The sequence below is a fragment of the Prionailurus viverrinus genome, unplaced genomic scaffold (genome assembly GCF_022837055.1).
Source record: "Prionailurus viverrinus isolate Anna unplaced genomic scaffold, UM_Priviv_1.0 scaffold_45, whole genome shotgun sequence".
NCBI classification, from domain to species: domain Eukaryota; kingdom Metazoa; phylum Chordata; class Mammalia; order Carnivora; family Felidae; genus Prionailurus; species Prionailurus viverrinus.
In genome coordinates, this window is record NW_025927610.1 from 1,519,017 (window position 1) to 1,531,305 (window position 12,289).

At 65.9% G+C, this 12,289-nt stretch overlaps 1 protein-coding gene across 4 annotated transcripts in view; it reads right to left on the reverse strand.

The window, feature by feature from the left end:
• Positions 1-1,997: 1,997 nt before the first annotated feature.
• Positions 1,998-12,289, reverse strand: part of RGS12 (regulator of G protein signaling 12) — a 118,017-nt gene continuing 107,725 nt past the window's right edge. For 3 of the 4 annotated variants that reach the window (XM_047847303.1, XM_047847304.1, XM_047847307.1), the window contains 2 exons: positions 10,550-11,011; positions 1,998-2,488 (listed from right to left, as the gene is read on the reverse strand). In XM_047847303.1, coding sequence (XP_047703259.1) covers positions 2,262-2,488; positions 10,550-11,011 — 689 coding nt within the window. In that variant the 3' untranslated portion in view covers positions 1,998-2,261. Of the gene's footprint in view, positions 2,489-10,549; positions 11,012-12,289 lie in introns of those variants that run through there. The other variant, XM_047847305.1, reaches the window with a different exon arrangement.

The window sequence follows — 12,289 nt, forward strand, 5'->3', positions numbered from 1 at the left end:
CCCTCTGGCATCAGCCACGCTAATCCTGGACCTGACAATATCCTCAGACCCCTCAGACACACAGCCAGTGGGGACCTGAACTCCTGGCCCCAGCATCTGGTCCCCAGCATCCGGTCCCCGCCTCTCCGCAGGGCTGGTTGCGGTCTGTTAGTGAACTATCGATAACCAGAGTGGCCTCGAGTGCTGAGCCTCCCAGGCCTGGGGGGCGGGTGCTAGCCCAGAGGAGGGTGTGTGCGCTGGGCTGAGTGTTGCGGGCAATGAGCCCAGGACAGGGGCCCCTGCTGTCCCCAGCACTCCAGCTTGGCCCCTCCCAGGATAAGCCTGGGGTGGGGGGCTCTCATGGGAGTAGAGCTGGGGAGGCGGGCAGCACCGGAGCCGGCAGTCCCCCGGCCCTAACTCTGCAAGCTGCCCGGGAATGTCGCCTCCCCCGCCTGGCCTGGACCCCCGGGGCACCTCCTCCAGGAAGCCTTCCCACCCCTGGACTCCCTGAGCCCTGGGCTTCCCCTTCACAGCTTAGCTGATGTGACCCTGTCCCCATTTGTGTCTGGGTCTGCCCCCACCCCATCCTGAGCTCTGGCTGGGGCCAGCTATCTCTGGGTGGCTCAGGTCCCCCGAAGAGCCCCAGCCAGGCACCCAGGGCCCCCCAAGGCCACAGAGACATGGCCTAGGATCCTGCCCAGGTCTGCATGCACCTCGCGCTCTCCATCTGGGACCTGGGGCGGGCTGCCCCCTGGACACCACCGTAGTAGGTCCTCCCCACCCCTACGAGTCCCAGAACGTGTGACTGGAGGGCGCCAGGCAGAGCCGCCCCGGGTTCCCTGTAGATTAGCTCAGTGGCCCACATGGGGAGGAGGCGAGGGCCGGCCCTCACTTTGGCCTAGGGATCAGCTGGGCACTGTGGCCACCTCGCTGTGCACCCCCAGACCACTCTCTCTCTGGGGCCCATTTTGCCATCTGCACAAAAGGAGGGAGAGTGGAAACTGAGTGTGCACCCAGCCTGGTGCATGGTGGGTGCGGGGTTCAGGGGGCGGGGGGAGCGTGGTGGGTGCTGGGGGGAGGGGAGCATGGTGGGTGCAGGGGTGGGGGAGTGTGGTGGGTGCGGGGACTCAGGGGGGCATGGGGAGCGTGGTGGGTGCCTGGGGGGGATGGGAGAGGGGTGAGTGTTGGGGAGTGGGGGGGACATGGTGGGTGCTGGGCCCTGCTCTCCCTTCTGGCCCCTCCCAAGGCCCCATCCAGAGCACTGCTCACTGGGCGCTGCCCCCTACAAGCATCTGGAACCACCCCGGGGGCCTTGCTGAGTACTCGTGAGTTGGGCTTCTCCCAGCAACCCTGGAGGGAGGGGTGCCGGGCCCCTCAGCTGCTCCATGTTGGGGTTCCGCTGAGGCAACCTGGGCCGATGACTGTCTCTACCTGCTTCAGCCAGCACCATACGGTGGCCCTGCCCGATGGCCTGGCCTGCCCACCCCCCGCCACCACGAGGCTCAAGCCACTCTGTAGCCAAACTCACCACGGCCTCGGGCCGGCTGCGCCCAGGCCTTCCGGGTGGTCAGGTTTCCTCTCGGCGGTTCCTCCGCAGACGGCCCCACCAGACCACCCCTCTGGGGCCAGGCGCAGGGGTTGAGGCGGGGCCGCCTGAAGAGTCCCCGCTGCGCGTGGGAGCCACAGCAGCCCAGTGCCCCGCCGTCTGTGGGTCTCCCAGGCTGAGCCCTGCCCCCACCGGTGGTGGCCCCAGAAGGAGCCCCGCACTGACCTGCAGGGCATGGTACAAAGCGGACGTGACCCGGAGCCCTGACCCAGAGGGTCGCTTCCTCTCATGCTCCGGAGCACCACGACCTTGGGTCCCGTTAGGTCGCCTTCATTCTCTTTGCCCACCCTTGACCTCAGCACCAAGAGCCATTTTCTTCTCAACCCCTCCCTTGCTAAGCCCCCGAGACAGTGGCTTCCCGAGCGCAGGGTCTGTGGCCCCCGCACCCAGCATGAGGCTGACACTCGGGGGGTCCCCAAAGTTGATTTATTGAGGGAAGGCCGGAGCCAAAGGGCAGCAGGGGACAGGGTCCGAGGAACCCACTGAGCCAGAGGTGGCCAGCATCCGAGGCCAGGCCCCCCTGCCCTCTCCTGGTTTGGCTCCCGAAGGTGTGGCGGCCAAGGTGGCCCCTCCAAGGCCCTCAAGATGATATGGGGCTGTCCCCACGAGATCATGGGCCTCTGCACACGTGTCCAGGTGGGGAAGCTCAGGCGCGGGGTCGGGCCTCGGGGCAGCCTCAGACGAAGGTCGCGTGGTGTGGGCCGGCCTTGGGCTTGGCAGGCCCACCTGGGACGGGGCTCAGGCTACGGAGGTCCGAGGTCAGGGGCCCACTGGCTCGTGACCTCTGGGGGCCCGTCCGCACGCTGGGGATGCTGCTGCCTGGCCCAGGTGCCAAGCCAGCAACGCGGTCCACGTCGATGATGGTGTTGACTGGGAGGCCCTGGCTGCCTCTCGCTCCGCCTCCTGTCACAGGGAGAAGAGAGAGACTGTCACCAGTCTGCCCTGTCCTGGGCTCTGGAGCCCAGCAGGAACCCAGGGCAGCAGACTGCACCACCCTCGTCACATAGGCACAGGTGATCCGTGACCCTGGGCGCCCTGGGCCTGGGGTGGAAGTCCCGGGAAGGTCTGCCCTGCAGACAGCTGTCTGCAGGGCGCCGACCTCAACCTCTGGTTAAGTTAAGCACGCCCCCAGGCCCTCACGGGCCCCCCGCCACCCAGAACGGCGGGGGGCTCTCAGCAGATGTGCCGCATGGTGTGACGGGCCCAGCCAGGGGGCTTGGGCCTGAGTCATAAGAGGCTGGTGCAGGGGGATGGCAAAGGTGGGGACCCTGGGTCGGGTCACCTGTGCCCTTCGGACACTCCCGTGGCCCTCCCGTGGCCCGACTGTGGCTTGAGAACAGAAGTCAGCTACCTGCTGAGGTCCCCAAACCCCCTAGCCCGAGCGAGTGTGGCCCCCTGATCCCTCCTGCTGGGGCTGTCTGCAGGGCTCACCCTCAGGCCGGGGTGGGTGGGGGGGTCTCAGGGAAGTGGGGGGTGGGATGGGGCCCTTGGCCATGCAGAGGATTCCGGGGAGCAGCTCTCTCGAGGCTGGTGGGGGGGACCCAGCACTGGGTGGGGGCTGTTCCTCAGGCCAGGTGCTCCCGGCCTCCACCTGCGGACCTCAGTGTGGGGCTTGTCCGCAGGCTGGGGCTCAGTCCAGAGTCGGGCAGGGGCCCAAGCCTGGCTCCTGGCCACCACCCACCCCCGCCCCCCGCTCCGCCCCAAGCCCTCCCATCCTGGCCACCTGGTTGTCCTCCGGACTGCTGCTTCGGGGACACGTCTTCACCCTCACAAAGTCTGGTCCTTCCCAGCCTCTCCTCCAGGTCCTGGGCACCCCTTGTCACCTTCCTTCCACCCCACCCCTGCCCCCGGGCTGCCTGAAACCACCTCGGAAGCTTCTAGACCCTGGGGGGGTGGGGGTGGGGTCATGTCTCCCAGCAGGGCCACCGGAGGGCAGAAGTGTGTCTTCCGGATGGAGCCCCGGGGACCAGCCTGGGGCGGCCGTGGGTGTGCTTGGCCACACCCTCGGCCCCCTTCACCATGCTCCCGGCTCACCCTCGGGGTGGGACCAGCGGTGCCACCAGGGCTACTTGCGCAGGCAGGACTCTAGGGCCCTCGTCTGGCCAGGGACGGGCGGGAGTGCTGTCCTATCTGCAGGGGTGACCTTGGACCCTCAGGGGCCTGTGGGGGGCAGGGGGAGTCCTAGGCCCCAAGCCCTGGCCCACAGTGGACAGGCTGGAGAAGGAGCACAGCCCCCAGGGACACGGTGTCCTGCTCCGCTGACTGCCCGTCCCTGGGCCTCAGTTTCCCCAGCCTTGCCGTGGAGGGGAAGACCGTTCCCTCCCTGGTTCTAAGGCCTACAAGCAAGAGTGGGGATGACTGTGGAGGTCAGGAGTCCGGGCTTACCAGCGGCCCTGTGGCCCCCAGAGTCACCCGACCCCACCGCACCCGACACCTCTGGAGGCGCCTCCGTGCGCCCCCCCCCCCCCCCCAACCCCGGGGCAAGTCCGGGCTGCAGGCAGAGGCACGCACCCCCCCGTGAGGGCATCCAGCCCGACCTCCCAGCGACGAGTCAAGGAGGCGGAAGGAGGGCCTTTCACCTGGGCCTCCACGCATATCGGCATCAGGCGCCTGGCCCGCGTGGGTCACCCCCGACCCACAGAGGGCTGCTCGAGGCCCATCCCGTTCAGGCAGGTCCAGTGGTGGCAGAGCAGTTGGGGGGTCGGTGGAGCTCCAACAAGCCTGCCCTCCAGAAGGTCCGAGGGTCCACACGCCACAGCCCTTCGGGTGCTCAACAGACACCCTGCTGGGGCCTGCTGGGATCTCCCCGTCCCGGCTCGTCACTGCGTTCCCACAGCCCCAGCACCAGGCTGCAGGGCCTGGGGATGATGAAGTTGCTCTTCTCCTGGGACTGGGGGCGTGCAGAGAGGCAGGGATTTGCCCCCCTTAATCATTTGCCCCCAGTGTGGGCATCTGTCCAGGGCATGAAAGGGCCTGTGGCCCCACACGGGCTCAGGAGCCCAGTCTTCTCCTGTCCAGCCCCATACAGACCCCCTGGGAACACAGGGAGCTTCAGGGGTGGCGGTCAGGTCTTGGCCGCGGGCCCCTGGGCAACTCAGTGGGCTCAGGATGGGGAGGAAGGAGTGACTGGTTCTGGAGACAGGGCAGTGGGGGGGGTCCACAGGTCAAGGGCACGAGTGTCACAGGGAGGGTGGCCACAGGCCAGGCCCTTCCAGCCCGCCCTGCTCAGATTTGCTGCCCTGAGGGAGGGGTGGCCCTGGGCCTGTGACTCAGGGCAGGACCCGGGGCCGCGCAGCAGGCTTCCCCGGCAGGGCCAGTGTGAGGACCCCACAGGGCCACACGGCTGCCATTTCCAAAGGGAACCTGGTTCTGCCCCATGCGCGAGGCCCGCGCTCGGCGAGGCTCATGGAGGTCCTCTGTCCCGTGTCCCTCAAACACCCAAAACCTGGTCCCCTGCTCACTCGGGCTGCTCTGCCGACCCCTCCTTTTCTCAGGGCACTGGAGACCCTGCCCCCTGCCTGACCCCTCCGAGCGTGACCCTGCTGGAGCTCCCCCTGCAATCTGGAGTGGTGGGAGCTCTCCTGCCCCTCGCGTGCCGTCCGCGGGCCGTCCGTCCCTGGGCCACCCCTCCGCTGTCCGCTGGCATTCTCTGTGCCAACAGAGCCAGGTCTGTTCTGATTCTCAAGGCTCCAAGTGAGGACACCGGGACGGCAGAGCCGGGCCCCTCCTCTCGGGGACAGCAGGGCACAGGGCTGTAGAGTGGGGCCGGACCCAGAGGCCTGGCTCGACCCCTCGGCCACCTCCAAGCTCTCCTTCGGGACCCAAGCCCAGCTGCCTGTCCCATGGCCCTCCCTGGCCAAGAGGAATCCTCTCTGTCCTCCAGAGCCTTTGCTGGGACTTCTGGTGCCCGTGCTCTGGACCACTTGTGAGGCTGCCCCCCAGAAGCTCCCACAGCCCGAGGAGGCGTGGGCACTGCTGAACTAGCAAATTCAGGGGGAAGGGAGGAGACCTCGGCCCCTGGCCCTTCCCAGCCCTCTGCTGGCCCCGGGTTCCCTGTTCCAGCACTTTCACAGAGGCTGACTGGGTCCCCAGGCCCACTGGACTACGTGATGTGCTGGGCGGGGAGGGGGTTACTGGTCTAAGGGTCTTCATTCAGCAAAAGCCCGTACCGAGCACCTGCACGTAGCAGCACGCGGTGGGGGGAGGGGACGACTTCAGGGAGAATGGGGGCCGTGCCGTCCCGGGGCCACGTGGGGTGCAGGCGTGGACATGGGGTCCTGGGGGGGGGGGGGCCGTGGGCAGGTGCTCTGGCTGTGCCAACCCCAGGTGGCCCCTGGCGGCTTGTGGTTCCCACTCAGACCCAGAAGTCACGTGGAGCAGACCTATGCAGGCATGGTGGGAAGGACGCACAGAAAAGGCGGGTCCCCGAGCATGGCTGTGCCGCGGGGTTCCCAGGGCCATCTCGTCCTCAGCAGACGGACTTGTCACAGCCTGAGCTGGGGCTGTGGAGGCGGGGGGGGGAGGGGGGGCGGGGCTGGGCAAACACAGTCGGCCCTGGGAAGCCTGCGGAGCCTTCCAGCCCGGCATCCAGCTGGGGAAGGTCTGCTTGGGCCCACCCCAGCCAGAGCGGGGCCGGAGCGCCAGAACACTCCCCTGGAAAGGGGTGTTCTGGAGAGGCCCCCGGCAGAGGGCTCCCTCTGACTCGTGGCCTGAGATTGGTGGCAGGCCCCCAGCACCGACGTATCCCTGAGAAAGCCAGTCACCTCCATGCACACCACAGTTTGTACTGGGGAGGACTGGGCTGTCTGCCCCCCCCCCCCAGGAGGCAGATGTGCTCAGTGTGGGGGATCCCTTGGTCACCCGGACGGAAGGGACAGGCTTTTGCTGGAGAGAGCATTCAGAAAGAGTAAGCGCAGAGGTGGGGTGGGGCGGCGGTGGGGGGGGGGAGGGGGGAGGGTGAGACGGGGGTGGGGTGGGGGGTGGGGCCCTGGGACCATCCCAGGCCATGCCAGGCCTCCCTGTGGCTACCGTGGACACGGCTGGAGTAAGGCAGGGCTTCCACATCGCCTGGGACTGAGCAGATGTGACACATCAGGACTACGGCTGGGGAGGGGGAGGGGGCCGACCACCGAGCAGCTATGTGCAGACAGGCTCCCGGGCCTGCAGCCTCGACAAGGGTTGTGGCGACCCTCATTGCCAAGGTCAAGGGCGTGGCCCCCCCCTCCCCCCAGCAAGTGCACAAGGCCTCTGATGAACTCTTCAGCTCGTTCCCATGGAAACCACATTCCTGGGCCACAGCGACCCCCACTGGATGGGCTACGTGTTGGTGGAGTGAGAGCTCCAGCTGTCCGCTGATAAGCAAGCTGTGGGCCCCCGAGAGCTGTGTGCCTTTGGGGACCCCGGACACTGGAACAGTGGAGCGAGGTGTCCAAGCGAGTCACTTGTGCCCCCCAGACTGCTCAGACGCTGAGCAGCGTCCCCTCACACCTGAGCCCCCCAGACTCCGGGCCGGAATGGCCAACCAGGGCCCCCTTCCAGGGAGGGGTGCGTAGCCCCACTGGCCGTGCCCGTGTGGTCACCGAGGGGCCCCACAGTTGCTAAGGGCAGCTGGCCGGTGGGGTCCCCGGGAGCCTGGCCTCCTGAAAGGGGCCCGAAGGGGCTCAGCCAGGACCCTGACCCACACCCCCAATGCCAGCACGGCCAGACAGCGATGAGGAGGAAACCTGGGCTCCTCCCGTGACCGCCTGATGCCTGGGTGAGGGGTGGGGGCGTGGGGCCCTCCTGGCCCGTCCGTCACTCAGACACGGGGGCAGATAAGGAGAGATTTCTCCCAGCCCAGACCATCAGGGAGCGGCTCCAGATGTCCCCTCGCAAAGACCTCTCCCGAATACCACACGGTCAAGCCCTGTTCCCTGGGGTTCCTGGCCACTGACCCCCTTCTCACGAGCGGACCCCAGCCAAGGGTCCAGTACCACCTGAGGGTGGGGGAGGGCTGGGGGAGGGGCTGCTGGGGCTGCCAGTGCCCTGCCGGTTCTGAGCACTCTCACCGAAGATTCACTCCAACAGATCGTTTTGCTGACTAGGAAGCAGGTGCCCCACAGGGCACATCCCGACGCCCTCCATGAGGATGTGGACGTGGGCCTCTTTTCACACCAGTCAGAGGCCGGCACCACCCTGTGCATGGCCACGGAGGGCCTACACTTGGAATCGGACTCTCCTGCTGGGACCCGAGGACACACAGCCCCCCACCGGTCCTCTGCAGGACAGGAAGCGCCCAAGGGCGCCCACGAACTCCCGGGGCGTCTTTGGGAATTAGGCTCAAAGCAACCACAGACTTCATTTTCAGGCTGTGCCTAGGGCAGGGGCGCTTTGCACCGGACTCGCTTCTCGGTGCACACGTCCTTTTGAACACTTCTATGCTTTGGCCATGCAGGCGCGGACAGCCTCTTGGTGCAAGGGTGCTGGGGACTGCGGACCAGGGTGGGCGGGTGGTGTGGTCCTCAGAGGGACACCCCCCTTGCCTGGGGGTGTGTGGCTGGCAGCTGGCCGACAGACTGGGTGGCCTGGATGTGGCCGTGAGCTGGGCAGCCTGGGCCGCGGGGGCATCAGCACACTGTGCGTCTCCAGCGCGGATCCACAGCGGCCACCGTGTAGCTAAAAGTATTTCACGGCAATTGTTAGAATCTGTGAGAGCGACTTGAGGCGGAACCTGTCCTCCGAGCTGAGAAAATTCAGTGCTTAGTGAGAGACGAGAGACGATGTCCGCTCACTTGACGGAGGAATCTCGGGGGCGGGCTTCCTTCCATCGCAACAGGGAGGCGCCCGACACAGGCTTGTCGTGGGGCCGGAGATCCTCATGAACAGAGAGCCCACGGACAGCCTAGCTCGGAGGCCCCCACGAGGCTGGCCCTCGTCAAGCTGGGTTGGCACGTCTCGCACAGAAGGAGGCCCGAGCCCTGTCCCGGCAGACAGGCTCATCGGCTCCAGGAAGACACGGGTGGCCGCAGACCCTTCACCACCCCTCGTGGCCCGCGTCCCTGCGGCCGGAGCCCTCCCTCTCAGCGGAGCCAAGAGCCGGGGGGGGGGGGGGGGGGGGGGGTGCTGGGGAGGCCTGGCTCCACAGGCCGGAGGCGCCCAGCACAGGGCAGCTGTGACATCCCGGGGGCCCCGTCCGGGGCACGCAGGGCGCTGGCTTGGGTGCACTTCCCGAGCTGATGGTAGTTCCGTGGGAAAACCGCCCCCAGCGGGGTGAACCGTGTGGGCGGAACACCGTGACGCAGCCTCGGAGCGCACAGCCCCACCCAGGGCCGGCCAGCCTGGCGGGCTCCAGGTGACTGACTACCACACGACGCCCGACTCTCGTCTCCTGGAGGAGATGGCAGACGGGAGGCCTAACTACCCACCGATGGCATCGGTGCTCTCGGGGAGAGGAGGCCCCTACCTGTCAGGCCACCGTGTGGCTGGAGTGTGGGGCCGGATCTCCCCGCACCTGGCCCGAGGGGCCCTCATTCAAACTGCCGCCTCGCCATGCTCACCGCTAAACAGCTGTGTCTGTGGGTATACAGGAGGCGCTCAAGAGTATCGCCTGAGTGAGTGGCACATCTGTATAAGCCACTGTACCAAGGCAAACCCACTGAAAGTGGAAAGAAACGTTCAAGAGAAAAAGAAGAGAGCTTTAAACCAGTCCGATGACAAGACCCAGAGTTTATTACTCTTGGAAGAACACAGACTCGGAACAAAGAGCAGAGAGGCAGAGTCAGCCGCAGCGCAGACGTGCGAAGGCGCGACACGGGGAGGGACCAGGCTTCTCCCGGTTTGGCGTCCGTTCGAAGTCCGTGCGAAGTCAGTGGGCAGGTGCCCGGCGAGCCTGCCCACGTGGCACGTGCCCTCCAAAGCGCCCCGATATGTACATATCTACAGAACGCACACGACAAGCACTTCCCCGGCCCCCTGATCCCGCGGTACAAGTCGGACGGCCGTCGGCAAGGGGCTGGAGCAAAGGTTGGCATTCGTGTCACCCCCAACAGCCGACCGCAGCCCGTGTCCGCGCATCACGGAGCACACAGAGGAGAAAGGACAGCCACCAGTGACCCTATCACAGTGTCCACTGAAAAGGCTCCTCATCTACAGCACAGAGACGAGGGATGGGGGACAGGGGCCGGTGACGCATGCACACACGTCGGGACACCGGTTCCGAGTGGGGCGGAGCTGCTCCGAAGGCCAGGAGCCCTGCTTCATACACCTCACACTCGTGGCTCGCGGGCAGCCGTATCGCTCACCTCCACACCCGCTAACTCGAGCATCCGTCCGGAGGACACCTGTGCATATTCCAGGCCCGGGAACCCCCAGGACTCCCGAGCCCCGGCCCGGCCACGCGGGGCCAGACACGGCTGCAGTCTCACGGAGTCGGGCGAGCGGGCGCAGCCCTCCCTACGGAGGACCTGGATGCCCTTCCGAATCACACGGGGCCTTACCACTTGCTCAAGACAAATGCTATTTGGGTTCCAGTCTCGAGACTAAAACACTAAAAGCGCCAGCTATGCACGTTTTAAGAACAGCACGTACGTTTTCAGAAACTCCCCGGACCTTGCGCAGAGGCAGCAGGGGACCCGGGAGCGAGGAGGAGGCTGGCGGGAGAGCGCCGCCGTCTGTCCAGGCGGGGGCCACTCAGATGCATCACCACTTCCGGAGCATTGCGCGGCCTCGCCCGCTCGCCCTGAGCCCCTCTGTGACCCGTCCCGGACACACGCACACGTGCTCCTAAAGGAAAGGCAGAGGCGGCTGGCCCACGGGGACCGTGACGATAGCGGCCACGCCAGAACGCCTCATCAGCTGGAGGATTGGGGTAGAGGGTGACTTACCATAAGTGTTTCTTTTTTTATTGGAAACTGAGTGGACAACAGCGGGCGGACAGCAGACTAGCAGAGACTCAAAGGTGAGGGGGGGGGTCAAACGTGGAGGTACCTGGTCTCGGAGGTCCGGCTGAGTCCTGCGGGGTAGGGGTTGGCGGCAATAAAGTGCTGTTGGGGCTGCTGATGTCCCCCTCCCCCGTGAGCGTCAGGTCGGCCACATGCTCGCCCTCCATGGTCTGGACGCCCCCGGCCTCGGCTTCCTGGGCGTGGGGCGTGGGGGTCTGGGGGGCACTGAAAGGTGGGCTGTCGGCCGAGCTGGGGCTCGTCCCCGGGCTCTCGTGGCAGTCTCGGACGGGCCCCCACGGCTCCTGGGCCCGGGGAGCCTTTTCCTTGCCGTTGCTGGTGAAGCTTCTCTTGCCGAGGCCCTTAGCCGCGGCGGGCGGGGGGAGGGCCAGCTCCAAGGGGCCGGGGGGCAGACGCAGGAACTCGGGAAGAACCAGGTCCTCCTTCCTTAGCAGCCCGCGCTGGTCGTCTGCTCTGTTGCTCTGAGCTTTGGAAATGAGCTCAAAAAACTCTATTGGAAAAGAACCCCACAAGCAACCCAGTCTTAGAGAGGTTCAGAGCTGGGCACGCACAGCAAAAAGTTCACCGTCTGGAAAGCTCTGGTCGTGGGCTGTCCCACTGCCCTGAACTCCAGGCCACGGGCCGACCGGGCGCCGCCCTCCATCACCACCTGCACCCTCAGAACTGCGGGGAGGCCCCAAACTAAGGGGAGGCCCCAAAACTAAGTTGTGTGAAGTCCAGACCCGAACAGACCAAAGCACCTGCTGGACGTGCTGTGTGCGGACGGCTTTGGTGATGTGTTTTTCGCCCGCACTCTGATTACACCTGGAGGCCCGGACCCTCCTGATGATTGCGGGGGAGGGCACCGGAGGCACGAGTGAGCCCGCGGCCCCCCAAGACGGCAGCGTGTGAAAGCTGGGCCTCGAGGGGTCACCACCTTCTGGCAGAAGGCGGTCTGTCTCCCACCGTCCTGGAGGGGGAGGCTGTGGACAGCCTGCCCTTTGCTCCTGGCCTCCTCCAGAGCTCCTGACCTCTTACCCGGGCCTCCGCCAGCCGTCACTGGAGTTCACCGTCCAAAGTAGACAGAGTCTAAGCTGAGCTTTCTCCAGCATTTAAATTATACTCTTAGTTTTCAAAAAATGACCAGGAGTTTAAAATCTCAAATCGTAAAGACTCTCAGCAGTGAGCAGGCGTGTGTCTTACTTCTGCCTCCTCGGTGGCCAATGGAGGACGGGGGAGGCGGGGCGAGCAGGCTCAGGTTGGCCTTCACAGGGGAGCTAGCTGGGAGCCCAGCTGACTAGGAGGCCCTCCCTGGATCAAACTTCAGGCCGCTGTAACAGCTGTTAGGTTTGATTCTGCTGTTACAGGCTTTCAGAAGAAAAAGAAGTTTCCATAAGAGATCACCTCTCCTAGGGTCTCTTGGACCACCCTTTCTCTCCCCTGCAGGCCCAGGGAGTACAGGGCATCCAGCCCAACAGGCTAAGGCACACGCCTTCCTCAGGGCCTCTGACCGGCAAGGTCAGCGAGCCCAGGGCCCTCCCAGCTGCCTCCTCCCCACCTGGCACCCGCCCTGCTGGTGGGGACTCTGGCCGGGGCCCTCTGACACTAGCTGAGCCCTCATACAAGTGGGGAGGGAGGGGTGCAGACAGATCCTGGGGGACCGCTTGCTGTGCCCCTCAAGGGCAGTCCCTGGCTCCTCAGGGGCCTGATACTCAGTCTGAAAAGAGGGAAGAGTTACACCGAGAGCCACAGGCTGATGCAGGGGTAAGGCAGGACAGCATCCGTCTGA